This window comes from Coregonus lavaretus, assembly GCF_964263955.1.
Source record: "Coregonus lavaretus genome assembly, chromosome: 23".
NCBI classification, from domain to species: Eukaryota; Metazoa; Chordata; class Actinopteri; order Salmoniformes; family Salmonidae; genus Coregonus; species Coregonus lavaretus.
In genome coordinates, this window is record NC_140010.1 from 27,847,809 (window position 1) to 27,870,957 (window position 23,149).

Here is a 23,149-nt window from a genome sequence, read left to right on the forward strand (position 1 = left end):
CAATTCTAGTGCTTCAGTTGTCAGTAGGGTCTTCTTGACAAGTGATAAAACACAAATAAAAGTTGATCATGAATTTAACAATATTAATATTTGAATCAAAAATACATTTAAAAAAGAAAATGTAACTGTAAAGTTTGAAGGAGCTATGTTATATATAAGTTGGCTCAGGGTTCAGGTATTTGTTCTTAAAAAAACAACATTGTAGCTTAAAACATCCAGAGTTCTGAGACAAAAAACACTCATGCTCCACACAGTGTATCAAGTATGATAACCCATTTCTATCCTTTCATTGGTTGCTTTCTTGTCAACATAACCTACAGTTGAAGTCGGAAGTTTACATACACCTTAGCCAAATACATTTAAACTCAGTTTTTCACAATTCCTGACATTTAATCCTAGTAAAAATTCCCTGTCTTAGGTCAGTTAGGATCACCACTTTATTTTAAGAATGTGAAATGTCAGAATAATAGTAGAGAGAATGATTTATTTCAGCTTTTATTTATTTCATCACATTCCCAGTGGGTCAGAAGTTTACATACACTCAATTAGTGGTTGGTAGCATTGCCTTTCAATTGTTTAACTTTGGTCATACATTTCGGGTAGCCTTCCACAAGCTTCCCACAATAAGTTGGGTGAATTTTGTCCCATTCCTCCTGACAGTGCTGGTGTAACTGAGTCAGGTTTGTAGGCCTCCTTGCTCGCACACGCCTTTTCAGTTCTGCCCACACATTTTCTATAGGATTGAGGTCAGGGCTTTGTGATGGCCACTCCAATACCTTGACTTTGTTGTCCTTAAGCCATTTTGCCACAACTTTGGAAGTATGCTTGGGGTCATTGTCCATTTGGAAGACCCATTTGTGACCAAGCTTTAACTTCCTGACTGATGTCTTGAGATGTTGCTTCAATATATCCACATAATTTTCTTTCCTCATGATGCCATCTATTTTGTGAAGTGCACCAGTCCCTCCTGCAGCAAAGCACCCCCACAGCATGATGCTGCCACCCCCGTGCTTCACGGTTGGGATGGTGTTCTTCGGCTTGCAAGAACCCCCTTTTTCCTCCAAACATAACGATGGTCATTATGGTCAAACAGTTCTATTTTTGTTTCATCAGACCAGAGGACATTTCTCTAAAAAGTAGAATCTTTGTCCACATGTGCAGTAGCAAACCGTAGACTGGCTTTTTTATGGCGGTTTTGGAGCAGTGGCTTCTTCCTTGCTGAGCGGCCTTTGAGGTTATGTCGATATAGGACTCATTTTACTGTGGATATAGATACTTTTGTACCGGTTTCCTCCAGCATCTTCACAAGGTCCTTTGCTGTTGTTCTGGGATTGATTTGCACTTTTCGCACCAAAGTACGTTCATCTCTAGGAGACAGAACGCGTCTCCTTCCTGAGCGGTATGACGGCTGCGTGGTCCCATGGTGTTTATACTTGCGTACTATTGCCTGTACAGATGAACGTGGTACCTTCAGGTGTTTGGAAATTGCTCCCAAGGATGAACCAGACTTGTGGAGGTCTACAATTTTCTTTCTGAGGTCTTGGCTGATTTCTTTTGATTTTCCCATGATGTCAAGCAAATAGGCACTGAGTTTGAAGGTAGGCCTTGAAATACATCCACAGGTACACCTCCAATTGACTCAAATGATGTCAATTAGCCTATCAGAAGCTTCTGAAGCCATGACATCATTTTCTGGAATTTTCCAAGCTGTTTAAAGGCACAGTCAACTTAGTGTATGTAAACTTCTGACCCACTGGAATTGTGCTACAGTGAATTATAAGTGAAATAATCTGTCTGTAAACAATTGTTGGAAAAATTACTTGTGTCATGCACAAAGTAGATGTCCTAACCGACTTGCCAAAACTATAATTTGTTAACAAGAAATTTGTGGAGTGGTTGAAAAATGAGTTTTAATGAATAAACTTCCAACTTCAACTGTACTTTGAATCCTGTGGATGACACATTCACAGTAGCTAAATCACTCACATATATCTCCAAGAGCTTTCAATTATGAATTTAGCTGCATATTTGAATACAACATTCTGGGTATTGGGAGGTACAGTAACTGTACACTAGTGGAAAGGTATTAATATGGTCAACTTGTGAAATAATTTGTTCATTAAGAACTAAATGATTCTGGAATGTGAATGTAGATCTCCAGTAGAAACACCTGCACAGCTAGAAGGCTGTTTTACCTGATCAAATACTGTACTTGGGTTTGGTCGGCTGTAGCAGTAGGTAGTAAAAACAACTATGAATAAAAAATACATAAAAACCTGTTCACCAAAAGCCACAGAACCATCTTCAAAGGCAACCATCTGTCCCGTCATGCCAGGTTGGATAGTCTAGACCCAGGGTCATATTCCTTAGTGGACACTGTGGCAAAACGTTTTGCAACGGCAACGAAAACACACTTATTGGACAAGTTCAGGTCGTCCCTCCCCGTTTCAGTCTGTTTTCGTTTGGTATGATCCAGGATAAGAGGTCAAATTACATTGACATTTTGTTTTCTGACAACTTCTCTCTTGGTTTGCTGCTACAACGCATAAAGCTCATGTTGCCACAGTGATCATCTGGCTACTTCTGTTATATCACAAAGAAGCTCTCATTTTTCTTTTTCTTAACAGTCAGTGAAATACCAGTCCTGTAGAGCTCTTCCCTCTGTGTTACAGGAGCAGCGGCACTGTGAAGGCATCTATCTGTGATGGGGACAATGTCTGCCTGTCTGTCTATGTTAGGATTGCAGAATTCCGGTAACTTTTCCCAAATTCCCAGGTTTTCCAGAAATCGAGATTGGAGGATTCCAGATTTCCTGCTGATTCCAGGAATCTTCCAAGCAGGATTTCTAGAAAACCTGGGAATTTGGGGAAAGTTACCAGAATTTTGCAACTCTAGGTAAAAAGACTGGATGTCCCCATGCTGGCCTGAGGCCCAGTCTCAGGTCTAGTCTATGTTCCTGGTTGTTAGGAGAGGATGGCAGGGACCCATCGCACCCCGACCAGGTTGTCCACGCTCATGGAGCGCTTCTTGGCAGCTCTCCTGGCATCCTTGTACTTGTCGTCACACAACCTCGAGATTGCCTGCAGGAACAACAGAACATGGTGAATCGATAAACAAACTCAGATGTATCGCTTGAACTGAATTTTTATTGCCCTTCAGGCATGGACTACATCTTCAGGTCCAAGTGTTAAACCAAGCCTATTCAGAGGACCAGCTGCCATCAATGAATCTATCAAATGTATTTTCAGATCAGCAGTTGTCAGAAAGTGCTCTACTGTAAAATCACTTTGTGACAGCTGCTGGTGTAAAAAGGGCTTTATAAATAAATGTGATCATTGATAAACAGCTAGATTGAGTGGTGGCTCACCTCTAGTCTTTGGGCTTTGTCCCGGCTCAGGGGCTCAAGAGGGAAGCTCAGGTTGTTGGTCTCTGACAGTGAGCGCAGGTCAAAGTAATACTTGGCATAAACACTTGACGGAACATTGATGTTGAACTGAAGAAGCTCCAGAAACTGACGCTCTAACTCGTTCCTGTTCAGAAAAAAGTGAGATTTTATTTTTTTTCACAACAATTGGTGGCACTGTTACGTAGACAGCTCACTGTCCTAGAGATCAAAACCAACATATTAGGGGCACGTTCCAAAGCGTCTGTGTAAAAACATGAATGTACATGCTTTTGATTTCAAAATGTGGTCCAGTGTCAACCATAAGTCAGTAATGCTTTAAGTCTAAGCATTTATACAGAAAAAGTGTGTATTTTCAAATGCAAGCAGCAAAACAGGTCAGCTACAATTAGCCGGCAGAAGAGTCCCTGTTGAAAATAACATCCTGAAAATAAAATGTATCATGTTCCCATTCCAGTCGTGGACATACACTCTAGACGTGACATACTTCAGTGTCTCACCTGTTTGTATTTCTCACACAATTGTAATGACTATATAAGTGTAGCAGACTTGTTATACACAGTGATGTCTGAGGATCTGACAGTAGTCTTTGTTCCATATATTGATTGATTGATTGATTGATTGATTGATCGATTGATCGATCAACTCACATGTCCTCCACGGTGATGTCTTTGAGGATCTGGCAGTAGTCTACGTTCCACACAGCCTGGTCGTCCCAGACCTTAGATGCCAACAGGATGGCTCCCAGCACGATACGCTTCCAGTTCCCTGGGCCAATGTCTATCTCTGCATACGTCAGCAGCCTCTCAACGTACACCTGAAAAACACAATGGGAAAATTAATACTAAAGTCACGAGGCAATTGAGGCAACTACCTTTGTGATATTGGTTGCATCCCAAATGGCACCCTATTCCCTAAATAGTATGTTAATCTCCTGATAATGCTTGGCACACACAGAGCTGTGTTCAAAATCTGACCCGTATCTCAAGCTTGAATCATACAGTGACCTCCTGTGAACTCCCCCTCAACCCCACAACTACTCACCCAAGGCACACCACACACCCTAATCCCTCTCTCACAGCTCCCATCAGCCCCCAGTGCGCTCTCAGGATGATCTCAGGAGACAAGCCAAGGATGTGTGTAAATTGAAGACAAGGCCACAACATTGGTGCATGGAAATGTCACGTGGTGTGTGGAAAATGCGTTTCTGTGATGCTGACATTAGCCCTTCTCTGCTCTGGCTGCAGACCGTCTGTGTATTCCACAGGCAGTAGAGTAGTAGCCCCAGGCCTCCTACTGTACGTTGATGACTCAGTGGCTTACTGGCTTTGGCGGTTGACCTAGTTTTCCTCCACTGCTGCCCTTGACAGCCTCTGAATCTGCCTGCCAGCCGTCCACAGACACAGGCTAGTTAGGAGGCTTCTTCTGACAGACTGGGGCCTGTGTCCCAAATGGCAACCTATTCCCTATATAGAGCTATGGGCCATGGTCAAAAGTAGTGCACTAAATAGGGAATAGGGTGCAATTTGGGATGCACTCACAGGCTAGTTAGGCAGCCTCTGGTGATCAGCCTGAGACAGGAACACTCCAAGCCTGTGTCTGACCGGGGATATACATACTGAGACAGTAACCAACAGGACACCAGATGATCAAACATGTCGCTAAAGGGGATAAAATAACTTGGTGGAGAGGAGTTCTGTCTGCCCAGTCTGAGAAGGTGTGAAAGTACTACCTAAGTAGTTTTTTGGGGTACCTGTACTTTACATTTTTGATAACTTCTACTTCACTACATTCCTAAAGAAAATATTGTACTTTTTACTCCATACATTTTCCCTGACAACCAAAAGTACTCGTTACATTTTGAATGCTTAGCAGGACAGGAAAATAGTCAAATTCATGCACTTATCAAGAGAACATGTGGTCATCCCTACTGGCTCTGATCTGGCACTCACTAAACACAAATGCATCTTTTGTAAATAATGTCTGAGTGCTGGAGTGTACCCCTGGCTAACCAAAAATAAAACTAAAACAAGAAAATTGTGCAGTCTGCTTTGCTAAATAATAGGAATTTTAAATGATTTATACTTTTACTTTTGATAAAGTATTTTTTAGTAATTACATTTACTTTTGATACTTAAGTATATTTAAAACCAAATACTTTTACTCAAGTAGTATTTTACTGGCTGACTTTTGCTTGAGTAACTTTCTATTAAGGTATCTATACTTTTACTCAAGTATGACAATTGGGTTATTTTCCACCACTGCTGATGAGTTGAGAATGAACTTTTCTAAAAAGATATAGGCCTACTGTATGACACCTCTGATGAAACATTGAGTATCCCATTGGCAAGCTACCTGGTAAAAAGTAGTGCACTATATAGGTTATAGGGTGCCATTTGGGATGCAAACAATGGAGTCAACCATCCCCCTCCTTTACCAGTGTAACGATGGCACATTCTGCAGTGAGCTGAGCAGTGCTGAACAGCATCCGGACGAAGCGGTAGATCTGTTTCTGCTCTGGGTCGTGTTTGTCATAGTCAGACGGCACTTCTGATTTCTGTGGGAGTAGGAGAACATGAAGGCTTTATGAACAGGGTCACTGTATAAAAACTAAATTCATGCACGCATGCACGCATAAAACACAGTGGGTCAATATGAACACATGCACGGATTGCTTCGGCTATTACCGTGAGAGGGTGAAGCTTCTCGTCAAAAATGTCTTGCCGCATTCCTCCATCTGTGTCCCTGAAACAGGCAATTCAGGAAAGGTTAAATGTTTTACTGAACTGTTACACTAGCTAGCCAAACTCTCCATTCAAGGCATTGCTTGCTCAAAGTGATAGGGTATTCTTACCTGTTCTTTATATGGTAATATATTGCAAGGGATACACTGTAGAGAAGAAAAAACAGGTCGTTGTTGAGGCATTTGTCATAACAAGGTCAACTCATGCAAATGTAACTGGGACATACACTCACCATTTGATGGTGAATTTAAGGTTGGGCTGACTGACAGTGTTGTCATCGAGGAAGATTGTGGAACAGGAGCTGTGTTTTCGTCTCCTTGATCCATGCTACGATAATGAAGTAGAATTACAAATACACATCTATGGCTACAATTATAAAAGCTGACTGTTATTAGAGGGCATGTTGTTAGTAGAGGGCATATTGATACATGAAATAAGGTTTCTACAGTAGGCTACTTCCTCAAACGTAGCATGCGATGGACATGCATAACAAATGAAGACATGAAATGTAATTGTGTATCGGCTATCTAAAGATTGTTAATCATTTACAATAATGCAGAGAGTTCTTCACTCCTAACATGTTACCATGAATGATGCAAGCCGGCACTAACAACATGAATTTAACATGATGTCACATGAGTTGCAATTGAATGGATCCATGGAGGACACATAAATAATGTTGTACATTACCTTTGACTCGTCAATGTGTGTTAACTTGTAAAACAACAAGGAATTATCATGGGCAATTCATACATTATGAATCAGTTACAAAGACTAATTGTCCAATATCATGAAATAATATATTTGCCTATATTTAATAAGCATTTAATACTCACATGATTGATGAAGAGGCTCTTTCTTTTTTCACGCACTAAACACAGAGACAAAAAGACAAAGAGTTTGGCTTTGATCCTTGGTTATCGGCATTGCCCTAGAAATTGCACAAGCAATAGAAAAAAGCATAATGGTAGATTTGCCAGCATGATCAGCAAGACATTCTGAGCTGAAACAGCAAGGCTTCTATGGACCCTACATGGAATATTTGTGACAAACTGTAGAGAGAGAAGCATTTCAAAGTGTGCACAAAGAGGACAACGCGGTTAATATCACATTATCAGAGCTGGTTAGTCATAAAGGCAAGTCCTAGCTTCCACATAGGTTAAAATGTAACTTGACATCAATGCATAACTATTAAAGTAAAACATTCACTTAAGTGGAAGCTAGGATTCACCCCTAATGCTGTCTAGGCATAGAGAACATTAGAGACAGATTCCACTCTGCAGCTAGGGGGAAGCAGAACCACTTCATGACATACAGTAGCCTAAACTTATACTCACCATTGTTGCTAGGCAACTCCACTGAAAGAGAACCAAAATCCATTACTTAATTTACCTGTCCAACTCAAAAAAACGCACAACTATCATTGGCTCTCACTTTAATACATGGGTAAGTATCAAATGTCACCTTTTCTCAGATGCAGCTTCGATTCTGGACAACGGTGTCACTTAACCTGCTCTGCTGCTAGTACTGTCTTGTTACAGTACAACATAACTAAGCATGACTCAAAGTTCTTCGAATCAGTCATAAGTATGTGTTGTAATGTTATCCTTCCTAGAAAAATGTTAATATTTATCAGAGAAAAACACAGTAACAGTGTGATAGGATGAGAATCCCCAGAGGCTGCTGGTACTGCTAGTGAAACACCCCAGGGCAAGGCATAAATTACCACCGAGCTCAAAGCTGACTGTGTTCAATGGTGCTATGTGATCTGGGATTGTAATATCATACTTTGTATTGTGTTATAGAGGTTATACTGTACTGCCGTATGTATCAAGCGTCTCAGAGTAGGTGTGCTGATCTAGGATCAGGTCCCCCCTGTCCATGTGATCTTATTCATTATGATCTAAAATGCAAAAACGGATTCTAGAGCACTCCTACTCTGAGATGCTTTATGAATATGGGCCCAGGAGCTTTCACTGATAAACCTGGGGGTTTTCTTGATCAGGACACATGATCAGGAAAACCTTTGGTCTTCCCTAAAGGCTTTAGGTAAAAGTCCATGTTAAATGCTCCCGTTGAGGGATTCCAAAGATTCTGAGATTCATTGATTTATTGAGACCAACTCACCATCCGTCTGAGATTTACTGAGGAATATTGTGCTGGCCCGAGGATGGTCAGAGGGGTTGTACTCCATGTTCAATTCTGTGAAAACAAAAACAATCACTGTCAGTTACTGGATATCTCATTGTAAGCAATGTCAACTATGGTAAGAGTCCCACATGGCACCCAATTTCCTTTATAGCGCACTGCTCTTTAGGTTCCTGGTCAAAAGTTGTACACTAAATAAATCTAATCAAATCAAAATGTATTTGTCACGTGATTCATAAACAACTGGTGTAGACTAACAGTGAATTTCTTATTTACGGGTCTTTTTCCAACAATGCAGCTTTAAAGATAAAATAAAAATAGTGACACGAGGAGTAACTGCAGTGAATAATGAATAACAAGTAAAAATAACATGGCTATATACAGGAAGTACCAATACAGAGTCGATGTGCAGCAATACGAGGTAATTCAGGTAGCTATGTACAGCTAGGTAGGGGTAAAGTGACTAGGCAACAGGACAGATCCAGTGCATTCGGAAAGTATTCAGACCCCTTCCCTTTTTCCACATTTTATTACAGCCTTATTCTAAAATGGATTAAACAAATAAAAATCCTCAATCTACACACAATATCCCATAATGACAAAGCAAACAGGTTTTTAGACATTTTTGCAAATGTATTAAATATGAAAACTGAAATCCCTTATTTACATAAGTATTCAGACCCTTTGCTATGAGACTCAAAATTGAGCTCAGGTGCATCCTGTTTCCATTGATCACCCTTGAGATGTTTCTACAACTTGATTGGAGTCCACCTGTGGTAAATTCAATTGATTGGACATGATTTGGAAAAAGGCACACATCTGTCTATATAAGGTCCTACAGTTGACAGTGCAGGTCAGAGCAAAAACCAAGCCATGAGGTCAAAGGAATTGTCCGTAGATCTCCGAGACAGGATTTTGTTGAGGCACAGATCTGGGGGAGGGTACCAAAACATTTCTGCAGCATTGAAGGTCCCCAAGAACACAGTTGCCACCATCATTCTTAAATGGAAGAAGTTTAGAACCACCAAGAATCTTCCTAGAGCTGTCCGCCCGGCCAAACTGGGTGTTGACCAAGAACCCGATGGTCACTCTGACAGAGCTCCAGAGATCCTCTGTGGAGATGGGAGAACCTTCCAGAAGGACAACCATCTCTGCAGCACTCCACCAAATCAGGCCTTTATGGTAGAGTGGCCAGACGGAAGCCACTCCTCAGTAAAAGGCAAATGACAGCCCGCTTGAAGATTGCCAAAATGCACCTGAAGGACTCTCAGACCATGAGAAACAAGATTCTCTGGTCTGATGAAACTAAGACTGAACTCTTTGACCAAGCGTCACGTCTGGAGGAAACCAGGCACCGCTCATCACCTGGCCAATACCATCCCTATGGTGAAGCATGGTGGTGGCAGCATCATGCTGTGGGGAGGTTTTTCAGCAGTAGGGACTGGGAGACTAGTCAGGATCGAGGGAAAGATGAACGGAGCAAAGTACAGAGAGATCCTTGATGAAAACCTGCTCCAGAGCACTCAGGACCTCAGACTGGGGCGAAGGTTCACCTTCCAACAGGACAATGACCCTAAGCACACAGCCAAGACAATGCAGGAGTGGCTTCAGGACAAGTCACTGAACGTCATTGAGTGGCCCAGCCAGAGCCCGGACTTGAACCCGATCAAACATCTATGGAGAGACCTGAAAATAGCTGTGCAGCAACGCTCCCCATCCAACCTGACAGAGCTTGAGAGGATCTGCAGAGAAGAATGGGAGAAACTCCCCAAATACAGGTGTGCCAAGCTGGAAGCGTCATACCCAAGACTTTGCTTTGTCATTATGGGGTATTGTGTGTAGATTGAGGAAAAAAACAATTTTATCCATTTTAGAATAAGGCTGTAATGTAACAAAATGTGGAAAAAGTTAAGGGGTCTGAATACTTTCCAAATGCACTGTAATAGTCTGAGCTGTAGCAGCAGCGTATGTGGTGAGTGTGGAAGTGTGTGTGTGTGTGGTCAGTATGCATATGTGCGCGTGTTGTGTGTGGGGGTATGTAGTGTGTGTCAGTATGTGTGAGTGTGTGGATAGAGTCAGTGCAGGAAAGTTCGTTAAAAAAGGGTAAATGCAGGTAGTCTGGGTAGCCATTTGATTAGCTATTTAGCAGCCTTATGGCTTGGGGTAGAAGCTGTTCAGGGTCCTGTTGGTTCCAGACTTGGTGCACTGGTACCGCTTGCCGAGCGGTAGCAGAGAGAACAGTCTATGGCTTGGGTGGCTGGAGTCTTTTTCTCTGACACTGCCTGGTATAGAGGTCCTGGATGGCAGGGAGCTCGGCCCCAGTGATGTACTAGGCCGTACTCACAAACCTCTGTAGCACCTTGCGGTCGGGTGCCTTGCAGTTGTCGTACAAAGCAGTGATGCAGCCAGTCAATATGCTCTCAATGGTGCAGCTGTAGAATTCTTTGAGGATCTGAGGGGCCATGCCAAATCTTTTCAGCCTCCTGAGGTTGTTGTGCCTTCTTCACAAATGTGGGGGTGTGTGTGGACCATGTTAATTCCTTAGTGATGTGGACACCGAGGAACTTGAAGCTCTCGACCCGCTCCATTACAGCCCCATCGATGTGAATAGGGAGTAACTCAGTTTACTGTAGTCCACGATCAGCTCATTTGTCTTGCTGACATTGAGGGAGAGGTTGTTGTCCTGGCACCACACTGGCAGGTCTCTGACCTCCCTATAGGCTGCCTCAAAGGGAATAGGGAGCAATTTTAAACGCAAACTAAAATATAATCTGTCGTGTAGAACTCAGAAATGTTGAGTTCCTCAAGTTACAACACAATGTCATGCAAGAGAGAAAAACAGCCTCTTGTTGAATATGAAAACATTTCATTGTAGACAAACACATGCAACTGACCCCCAAAATGTAGGGGTGAAATTACATTTCAAAAGGTTACATTTATACCCTACGTTTTTCTCTCGTCCGTGCATTGGCCTCATCCAGCCACAGGGAGTATGGCAGCAGACAGACCATAAACATGCCTGATTCAATAGAGGGCCAAACCAAGCCGAGCTGTACTGGGCTGGCCTGATTATGCATCCACTTCAGTTCCTGAAAGCTTGCTGGAAAGGACAATGTGAAGAAAAAAATTGCCAAGCCAGCACAGCACAGTTCAGCTCTATAGACAGACAAGAGGCCCGATATGTTGTACACACAGTGTAAAAGCAGAGGGCAGCAGCACACAAACTAGTGCTGAGAAGGATTACCTGCCAGCCGTGATTAAAACGCTAATCAATAGCTTTCCTAGAAAACACAGGGAACATAGTCACACAAGCAGCCTTAACAGTGAAGGACCACAGGTTGCAGCCTATTTCCTACATGGTGCTCTGCTCAAAGTAGTGCACTATGTGTTTGTTCCATGCTGTACTCCCTAGTCCTCTTCCATCCATTTGTGTTTTTTCCCTCTTCACTCTCACCGAGACATTGGAGCATGATTCATGCTTTGTGATTCAGAGCAAATCTACATCACGGCGTAGGGATATGAGCTACGGGTTGGCGTGCTCGTGTTTGTGAATGTTTCACATCAAACAGATTGTTACGCTCATATGCTCTACATATGCTACGGTATCAAATCAAAAGTTTATTGGTCACATAAACAGATTTGTAGATGTTATTGCAGCTGCAGCAAAAAACGTAGCAAAATACTGCAAAGTTGTCTAGGAGCTAGAAACAGGGTGACTGTGTGTCGGCACCATCTTGCTGTACATTACCCTGATTAAGAAAAAGGTACTGAAGGATAGTAATTTAACATATTAGTAGCTACCGTTCACTTGGGACTGTGCATTGTAAAGAAAGAAAGAAGTCTCCAGGATAAAGTGTGCAACCTGTCAAAAATATGCATTTTATAACATTGAACATGGACTCCAGCCCACAGAGTCACCATTCCAGAGGCAAAAACACCTCAACACACCTGCTGAACCAGGAAACTGGTATTTTGTGCTCAAAGAACTGGACTAAAGATGTTACCTTAAATAATATAATAAAATCAAACCACAAAGCTAGGCCAACTTCATACTCAAGAGTGAGCAAAGTCCCTTGAAGATGCTTACATTTCTTTTTGTAGAGAAAAACTTTTTGTGGAAGGTACTACACTGCGTAAAGACCCCCACCACGCACTCAACATCGTCAAAATACATAGTTTTCTTGTAGGCCTATTTGGCAGGGAAACGGAATCGAGCTGTAGACTTTTGCCTGTTTCTGTTTGAGTCTTATTAAAGAATGTGAAAGAATGTTGTGTCTGTTTGCTGCTTTTCATTCAATCATGTTACAGTTCTTTAGGCCATGGCCTAAAATAATTATATTAATATGGGCAGAATATTATATTTTGTAGCATAGGCTACCAAATTTCTGAAAATAAACAGCATATATCTGGTAAAAGGCCGACATGAAAACTATTTTCACGTCGCAGTATAAAATAGCAATTTAAACATTTGATAAAGCAGTGCTGCCGTTAATAGTATTATTATTATTTACCATCTCATAGTCTCAGCAAGACTTGTCCTGCTGATGGCCCATAAGGGGTCGATGGGTTTCTTATTATATTAATGGTTGATTAAGCTTTCAGAACATTCAGACCTAGCCTACTGGTCAATAAGCTCACAGTCGTCTGGACACTTTCCTACCTGTGTAGAGCAGATCAGTCACATTTCAGTCTCCTTTTCATATCGAAAAATGCAACTGGTAGCCTATTGATATAGACTTTACATAAGCTATTGGTGCCGATCACAATAGGGTCTTTCCACCTCAAAAAGCAAGAGAAAGAGGATTTCGAAACACACACCTTCTCAGATTGTTCTGAAATAGTTTTGGTTGTTAGAAATAGATACGATTAGCATTCCTGCAACATTATTTTGTTGAAATATAATTTGATCTCTGAGAGTGGCTAATATATAGTGGCTAATATCCGATTTGGACCAAACTTTTTTCTAACAATGAATATGACATGAGGGATCCAAAGGAATGGTTAAAAGCCATTTCCACCCCAACAATGAGTATATAGTATCAGTTCTCCATGTCTGACAAGTAGTATGGAGCTGCGGCTCGCAGTATTGTTTCTTCATCCTATGTCATCTATTCCTAGTGAATTTGGTGATGTTTTTTTCCCCTGTTCAGAGACGGTCATTGAAGTTGTTTGGTTTATGTCCCATCCTACATCCTGATAGTGCCAGGTTCTGACCACTAGATGGTGCTGTTCCTGCTATTAGGTGAACAAAGTATGAAGATCCCCCTCCCCCCAAATGTTAACCTTTTCACGTGTGAGTTCCAAAAATCTCTAACGGTCACCCTAGCATGGTTTTTTTTATGTGCGTGATGTCAGAATGCACTCACCGTTCCAAAATGTGATTGTTATGCAACAGGACCGTTAACCCATGCTGCCCTCAAACCAAGGCACACTGCCTGCTAATTATCTATAGGCGATGTTTCAACTTGTCAATTTCAAATTAATTTCTAACAGTTTGAATTGAAGTGTGTTCCTCCTCCTCATTAATTCATATAGAAGTAGCCCATTTCACTGTTGCGGACAATTTATGTTTGAGGCTTTACTGAGCCAGACAAACGTATCTTCCACGAGAGCCCAAGCACTTCCCCAGTTTCCCCAGATCAAGTATGCAGACATTTGTGCATCTCAAGTCAGAACAGGCCTTGCAAAACATTTTCCCCCTGGCACATTTTCCCTCTGGCGCCCGCATTGCCTTCATTGTTGTTTTCCTTACAAATAATAAACTTTGGACCTAAGTGCATTCCAAGCAAAAGTAAGTGCCTTATTTTCTGTATAGTGTGTTGTCGTTTCTACTGTAGCATACAGTATGTATGGAGCATAATGTATTTAATGTTTAATTCATGTTTTACTGGTGACAAACCATGCATTCCGAATCTTGCATAGATTGTAATGGTCACAATATGCATGTAAAAATACTTCCTTGAAGGTTGTACTGATTATGATGAGCTAATGCTAAGCTATTTGCCAGCTATGTGTGGCGGCATTTTTGTTGACATACAATGCATTCTGGGTGTCACATAAACGTCTGTCTCAAAGATGTTATAACAAAATGAGGTGAAGGGACGGTTCACTCATCTTTCGAGTAAACTTCCGGAAGTGAATGATGGTAGACAACACACCCCCTTCAATAAGGCTGTTTTTAGCCTTTAGCCTTTATATATCAGCCGTCAGACAGGTTTAAACGGGTTTCAGTGGAAGAGCACACACAGGCATGCAGATGAAAGACTTACAGTGGGGGAAAAAATCATTTAGTCAGCCACCAATTGTGCAAGTTCTCCCACTTAAAAAGATGAGAGAGGCCTGTAATTTTCATCATAGGTACACGTCAACTATGACAGACAAAATGAGAATTTTTTTTTCCAGAAAATCACATTGTAGGATTTTTTATTAAATTATTTGCAAATTATGGTGGAAAATAAGTATTTGGTCAATAACAAAAGTTTCTCAATACTTTGTTATATACCCTTTGTTGGCAATGACACAGGTCAAACATTTTCTGTAAGTCTTCACAAGGTTTTCACACACTGTTGCTGGTATTTTGGCCCATTCCTCCATGCAGATCTCCTCTAGAGCAGTGATGTTTTGGGGCTGTCGCTGGGCAACACGCTTTCAACTCCCTCCAAAGATTTTCTATGGGGTTGAGATCTGGAGACTGGCTAGGCCAGGACCTTGAAATGCTTCTTAAGAAGCCACTCCTTCGTTGCGCGGGCGGTGTGTTTGGGATCATTGTCATGCTGAAAGACCCAGCCACGTTTCATCTTCAATGCCCTTGGTGATGGAAGGAGGTTTTCATTCAAAATCTCACGATACATGACCCCATTCATTCTTTCCTTTACACGGATCAGTCGTCCTGGTCCCTTTGCAGAAAAACAGCCCCAAAGCATGATGTTTCCACCCCCATGCTTCACAGTAGGTATGGTGTTCTTTGGATGCAACTCAGCATTCTTTGTCCTCCAAACACGACGAGTTGAGTTTTTACCAAAAAGTTATATTTTGTTTTCATCTGACATTCTCCCAATCCTCTTCTGGATCATCCAAATGCACTCTAGCAAACTTCAGACAGGCCTGGCTTAAGCAGGGGGACACGTCTGGCACTGCAGGATTTGAGTCTCTGGCGGCGTAGTGTGTTACTGATGGTAGGCTTTGTTACTTTGGTCCCAGCTCTCTGCAGGTCATTCACTAGGTCCCCCCCGTGTGGTTCTGGGATTTTTGCTCACCGTTCTTGTGATCATTTTGACCCCACGGGGTGAGATCTTGCGTGGAGCCCCAGATCGAGGGAGATTATCAGTGGTCTTGTGTGTCTTCCATTTCCTAATAATTCCTCCCACAGTTGATTTCTTCAAACCAAGCTGCTTACCTATTGCAGATTCAGTCTTCCCAGCCTGGTGCAGGTCTACAATTTTGTTTCTGGTGTCCTTTGACAGCTCTTTGGTCTTGGCCATAGTGGAGTTTGGAGTGTGACTGTTTGAGGTTGTGGACAGGTGTCTTTTATACTGATAACAAGTTCAAACAGGTGCCATTAATACAGGTAACGAGTGGAGGACAGAGGAGCCTCTTAAAGAAGAAGTTACAGGTCTGTGAGAGCCAGAAATCTTGCTTGTTTGTAGGTGACCAAATACTTATTTTCCACCATAATTTGCAAATAAATTCATTAAAAATCCTACAATGTGATTTTCTGGATTTTTTTCTCTCAATTTGTCTGTCATAGTTGATGTGTACCTATGATGAAAATTACAGGCCTCTCTCATCTTTTTAAGTGGGAGAACTTGCACAATTGGTGGCTGACTAAATACTTTTTTCCCCCACTGTACATGCTGACCACACCACTCGCGTTACGTGCGCTCCAAAATAAATGTACACATACATGTTATTCAATAATTTTATCCAAACTGCTCGAGCGCTTGACGCGCTGCAAGTCCCGCCTTTCCCCATCTCCTCATTGGTTTTTAGGAGCATATACCCACGTTGGTGATTGACAGATGAACTTAGGTCCACACACCAGTCCAGTTGGTGGTGGCAATGCACCTTAAAGCTGGTTGCCAACCTCCATATAAAGTCCAAAGGAGAAGCCTGAAGGTGGAGCGATTACTAGAAACAAACTCGGTTTACCCTTTTATCTGTGGATTAATTGTCGGAGTAAAGGACCTTGTGCATTTCAGGTAAAATAACAACCCAATGTTTATATCCCAGGACAAATTAGCTAGCAACAGCAAGCCAGCAAGCTAAATTGCCATGAATGTTTCATCCGTTTCCACCTGTCCCCAAATTAATATAGTTGGTTCAGAGTTGGTTTTGATATTTCAACCTGCGTGTCCTGATCGCGTCTGGTGTGGATGGACAAAATCAACATGTGTGCGATGGTGCACACGGACACCCGCTTGCCCAGTCTAGTCAGCATGTTAGCTGATAGGGAGTTCCACTAAGGAGCAGCGTCGCTGGAAGATAGCCTTGTATTCTGTGTTAGTACAAGGAGTGGAATGGTAGCTAACCTGACTGGTACCCTGGCTACCTCAAATAACCTTTTTTGGTTAATTCAGAATTTTAAAAAAATGCCAGGAATGCAGGGAGGTCCTCTAACTCTTACTGTGTCCCAAATGGCACCCTATTCCCTATACCAAATGGAATAAGGTGCCATTTAGTACGCACATCACTTCCTCTGGCAGGCAGACCCAGACACAGCCAGTAGATTACAGAGCAATACATAACAGAACAGGACAGCCACGCATTCATATGACCTGGCAGCAACCCAGAAAGAGAGCATGCGGGCCTGGTTATAGGCCAACTGACCAGGAGGGATGGGCCAGAGCTGAGAAAGACCCATTTGGTTAGAATGTAACTCGCTGAGACAAAGCCTAGGCATTAGCTCAAGGAGCTAACACAAATCTTCAGGTCTCAGGCAAAGTTACTTGCCCATCTCAGGCTTCATTCCATGTTATTGTGGGTGAGAAGCAACAGCACATAACAATACTTTTGGCTGGAAACCTTGACCAACTAAATGGACTGACTATGTAGATTAGTCTTGCATAAAACACAGCCATTTCATTGATTTAGCACACTTATGCAACATAAACCTAGGTTGTGTCTGAAATGGCATTCTATTCACTGTACAGCACCCTACATTTGACCAGGGCCAATAGGGCTTAGGTCAAAAGTAGTACACTAAATAGGGAACAGGGTCCCATTTCGGACACAGCCTCAGAGTATCACAATGGAGGAGGTTTCCACATATTCAGAAATTAGGACCAGGAGGTATTCAGAGGGTGAGGTCACTTGAACGCAATTAGCGAAAGGGGGTCAGGCATTCCACAACAAAGCATGGACAAGGTACCAACCGATGTCCCTTTTCTGTACAGCAAAGCTGTTTTTAAATAGTTTAAAAGTACACAATACAGTAAATCAAATTGCCTAGATGCTGTAAGATTCTATACGTAATCAATGAATGTCAATAAAAGATCATTCACACCTAATTTCTCCCTATCAAACAAGCTGAACTCACTTTGCAGTACACAGTGGGTTGCATCCCAAATGACACCCTATTCCCTATATAGTGCACTACTTTTAACCAGAACCCTAGGTGCCATTTGAGACACATAACAGTGTAGATTAATTGGCATCATCCCTGACAGCATGCAGACAGGAAGGATATGAGAGCTCAGCCTTTTAGTCCATGCCTGCAGGGATCCCCTGCCCACTCATCCTGCAGAGGAACTACCACAGAGGGAGGGGGGCAATTCTACAATAACAGAATGATGCTGAGACTCAGTTTTTTGTATGTCAAACAAAAACGAATGATTGCAAAGTTAAACCATACAACTATGCACAGGGACAACTTAACACATTTCCACAGAAAGTTTTACAAAAACACATTTAATAATTGGATTGGATTTATATAGCGCTTTTCTACCAACTGGAGGTACTCAAAGCGCTTTTACATAGTAGGGGAAACTCACCTCATCCACCACCGATGTGTTGCACCCACCTGGGTGATTCACTGTGACCATTTTTGTGCCAGAACGCTCACCACACATCAGCTATCAGGTGGAGAGGTGAGGAGTGATATGCCAATTAGGAATGAGGGGGATAATTAAGTGGCCATGATGGAATGGGACCGGGTTGGGAATTTCGCCATGACACCGGGGTTAACACCCCTACTATTACAATAAGTGCCATGCGATTTTTAAATGACCACAGAGAGTCAGGACACCTGTTTAACTTCCCATCTGAAAGATGGCACCCTACGCAAGGCAATGTCCCCTTCACTGCCTTGGGATCTCCTTAGACCAGAGGAAAGAGTGCCTCCTACTGGCCCTCCAACACCACTTCCAACAGCATCTGGTGTCCCATCCAGGGACCGACCCTGCTTAGCTTCAGAGGAAAGCCAGCAGTGGGATGCAGGGTGGTATTACTTGAACAGTGCAGATGTGAAGTTTGGTAACAGAATGACAGCACAAACAGTACAAACCATCATTCTGTTACCAAACATTGCATCTGCACTGTTCAATTAAATGTGTTTTTGTAAAATGTTCTGTGGAAATTGTTAAAAGTTGTCCTTGTGCATCGTTGTATGGTGTATTTAACTTTGCAATCATTGTTTTTTGTTTGACATACATTTTAAAGTGAAAAATCTGAGTCTCAGCATCATTCTGTTACTGTGGAATTGTCCAGGGGCAGAGAGACAGGAGCAGCAGCCAATGCTGTCAGAGAAGATGCAGCCACACCCATCACTGGGCTCCATGAGAGTCACCTGAGACATGGCTCAACACTTCTGACAACTGACAGAGATGATCCGCATCATAGGTCCCTCTGTCTCAATCTGACACTGTCCCTCCTTTCTGACTGAGTATGATTTTGCTGTCAGACAGTGGGATGTCAATCAGTAGGATCTAGGGCAGCTGAGACACCATCTGTGGAATGCCTGCTGCTTCTCTAACAAGGAGGAACAGCCATGTGATACAGTACACACAAAGTCAAATACCGTAAACAGACAGAGGATGAGCCAGACAAAAACACACACACTTGCACAGCCAGAGGCTATATTCCAGCAGGCCTGAATGTAAATGTAAAAATGTAAATCCCAGTCCTGAAGGGTGTCACAGATCTGCTAAATACATCCCGTATGTGAAAAACAAGGCTGCTAATCTGGAGCTGCCACTCAAACCCCATGACACTCTCACAACAGAGCTGGGTTAGCCCAAAACTGCGGCAGGTAGCCTAGCGGTTAAGAGCGTTGGGCCAGTAACTGAAAGGTCGCTGGTCCGAATACCTGAGCCGGCAAGGTGGAAGGATCTGCTGTTCTGTCCTTGAGCAAGACAGTTAACAAAAACTGCTCCTCGGGCATCGATTAAGGCAGCCCCCTGCACCTCTCTGATTCAGAAGAGTTGGGTTAAATGCAGAAGACACATTTCGGTTAAATGCATTCAGTTGTGCAACTGACTAGGTATCCCCTTTCCCTATATAGTGCACTACTAGTCCTATGGGCCCTGGTTAAAGGTAGTGCACTATATAGGAAAAAGGGTGCCATTTGCGATGCAAACCTACAAAGTTTGGTTCTGCTCCCTGTTCAATAAAGGGTGGGGATGTGTGTATAGTTTAGAACTGCATGGTCGTTACATGGTTAACAGGAGCTGTTGCCGCTTTATTCTATATCTAGATATAGGTGCATAAGCCAATGTATCACTGACAAGAGGGATGAAGAATTATATTAATTATTACTTTTTATGGTACTTTGACACCTTTAAAATGTCATACATTCTTATTTGATTTACTACGTACATTTCACAATGCCATGCAAGACTTAGTGGTGTGACAGTATCCACCACTAACTAGGGCTGGCCGATATATTTTATTAATTCCAATGTATGTTTTTGCGCGACATTCCAAATGCCTGTATCGCAGAATCGAGTTTTTTTTTTTTCGTTTTTATGTGCGTTTATGTCCGCTTGTTCTCATGTCTTTTTGGTCTGGTCCTCTCCTTCTGTGCTGTGCACCTTCCCATTTACACCAGATATCTGTATATGACGAGATGCTCATGTCTCCGCCCTAACAATGAGAGTCGTTGTACCAAAGGCGGGAAGGCAGGCGACAAGCTTAGGTTCAAAATAAGCGCATAGGGCTTATTTTGGACAGATTTTGGCGAGTGAAACCTCTCACGTCGCCTCTTTCTCCCAAGCCCCTCCCTCTACCACACAACAACAAAGATGAGAGATCACTTCTGCCTCTCTGACAAACGATTTCATCTCGCTATTTGCATTTGATGTTTGGTCCAACAGAATCGGTCATATGGACACCGAAACACAGAGACATTATTTTAATGTAATAGAGGAGAAGTTAACCTTTCGAACCATACCCAGTTTTATATATATATATAAATAAATAAAATGTTTCAACTCCTCAAATTTTGAGCAGAGCAGACTCTACTAAAACGGATGTCCCACTGAACATTCATTCTGGAAAATTAATGCTCAGTTTGTCACGCGCGCATTACGGTACCATGTATCGCTAGCAGCATTTTAGTCAAATAAAGAAGATTATACTAGCTGTTTAATCTGTGTTTTTATAAAATGTGCAATAAGCAGAAAACAATTATATTAGGAATTGGCGACTTGAGAAATAAGGTAGGCAACTTGATTTCAAGATCTGAACAAAGTCGACTATGGAGGACTAAAAGTGCCACAATTAAATAAATAAATACACCATTAAATAATTACTTAAATGTGTCATTAATTAATTAAAATTAGAATTAAATACATAAATGTGTAATTAAATGTATCATTAATTAATTCAAATACCGATTCATTTTATGTAAAATACATATATAATTATTTCACTATTTACATTTACATTTCATGATCCTGCATTGCAGTGATTCATGAATTACTTAAAACTGTCAAACTGACCCATCAAAAGTTGGTAGGCGGAACCTAACGCCTGATTGGTTACCCTCTGCATCAAGCCAAGACAAATCAATTCCGGATAATGGATTGATGCAGAGCTACTGAACACATTCCAATACACTGGGTGGCGCTATTCACCTTCAATAAGTTCCTCTGCTTTACTAGCTACATGCTCTGGGTCAGCAGGTCCTGCTTCTACATCCTCTGCTAAGTTTAAAATGTCTCTAACCAACTCCCTGGAAAGTTCACGGAGATCCTCCATTGTCTCTATCCAGGTTGGCCTACTCTACTTCAGACCAAAGCAATGGATCAGACTAGATTCGCGTTAGCCCCGCCCACTGACTTTGATGGGTCAGTTTGACAGTTTTAAGTAATTCATGAATCACTGCAATGCAGGATCATGAAATGTAAATGTAAATAGTGAAATAATTATATATGTATTTTACATAAAATGAATCGGTATTTGAATTAATTAATGATACATTTAATTACACATTTATGTATTTAATTCTAATTTTAATTAATTAATGACACATTTAAGTAATTATTTAATGGTGTATTTATTTATTTAATTGTGGCACTTTTAGTCCTCCATAGTCGACAGGCTAGCATGTTGTTCAAACAGTTGGAGACGGACAGAAGGTTGTGTGCATAACAATTTAACTGTTTTGCCTTGTTAGCTCAATTCAGAGCTTGTGAAATTATACCTAGATCCAAGTTGGCTAAACTTGAAATATAGCTAGCTACTCACTAGCACGTGGGCTTGTGCTTGAGAGATTGTTTATGAGACCGGTGTTAATTTTCTATAATGCCTGCTACATTATTAGTGGATGTGCATTATGCATGGTTCTGGTTCAAATTGTAACAAAAAGGGTATTTTTAAAGACAGACCTGAAAGCCAGATAAGTGATTATGCAAAAATCCAAAAACAGGTACAACTATTTTGATAAAATAATTACATTATTAGTTGGTCTTACGGTTGTGGAAGGCATATATTCAGCCTAGGTATTCTTTCACAAGCTCTGAATTCATTCGATTATTGCTGACTGTTTTAAATGCAGTGTATTTTACCGTTAATTGTACAACAAAGCTTATTTAGAGAAAACATTTAAAATCGAGAATCACCCATAAGTTTGAAGAATCATAAATAATCGAGATGAGTTTTAGGCCATATCGCCCAGTCCTACCACTAACACAGACACACAACTAATTGATGAGGCCATGTCTGAACCACAGGAACCAGAGTACAGAAACCTCCATAGCCTTGTAAGGCTGTCATACTGCTATCTGCCAAGACTACCTTCAATCCAGTCAACATCGATCTGCCACTTCAGATCCATTTGCAAATGACCGGTTGTTAAATAACGGTCTGGCAACGGACCAGAAACACAGCACTGCATCTGAAACGTCCCAATGATGGATGAGGCAGTCAGTTGATCACGCCCACACCAAATCCCCTTATAGTGCATTTAATATGTCCATTAAGTTCTCACACTCGCCAGCCATTTTCTGCACACACACAGGTCTATTCCCTATATGGTGTACTGCTTTTAACCAGGCCAGATTGGGCTCAGGCCCACAAGGTTCTGTTAAAAAGGTGCAATTTCGAAATTTGGGTGTGCATCAGCAGTTTTCCTCTTGTTATGTCAGTCAATGACAATCACTCAATTAGCCCATGTCAGCTTACATTTTTTTTAGATTGTTAAATTAGTCTAGCCAGCTATCTAAACTTGTAGTAACCATGGTCAAATTAACGACCAGGGGGCCCCCATTGATTTATACTGAACAAAAATATAAAAAACGCAATATGCAACAATTTCAACGAGTTACAGTTCAGGAAATAAGTCAATTGAAATAAATTCATTAGGCCCTAATCTATGGATTTCACATGACTGGGCAGGGGCGCAGCCATGGGTGGACCT

At 41.8% G+C, this 23,149-nt stretch overlaps 1 protein-coding gene across 1 annotated transcript; it reads right to left on the reverse strand.

Annotated features, from left to right (window-relative positions):
* Positions 1 to 2,963: 2,963 nt before the first annotated feature.
* LOC311150469 (cyclin-Y-like) lies at positions 2,964 to 8,341 on the reverse strand (the record flags this gene model as incomplete). The annotated part of the gene is made up of 9 exons (XM_084187968.1): positions 2,964 to 3,080; positions 3,368 to 3,530; positions 4,054 to 4,220; positions 5,841 to 5,960; positions 6,091 to 6,148; positions 6,258 to 6,293; positions 6,380 to 6,474; positions 6,984 to 7,018; positions 8,275 to 8,341. 9 exons carry the CDS (start codon positions 8,339 to 8,341, stop codon positions 2,964 to 2,966), a joined length of 858 nt encoding a protein of 285 aa, XP_084044094.1.
* Between the last annotated feature and the right edge of the window lie 14,808 nt (positions 8,342 to 23,149).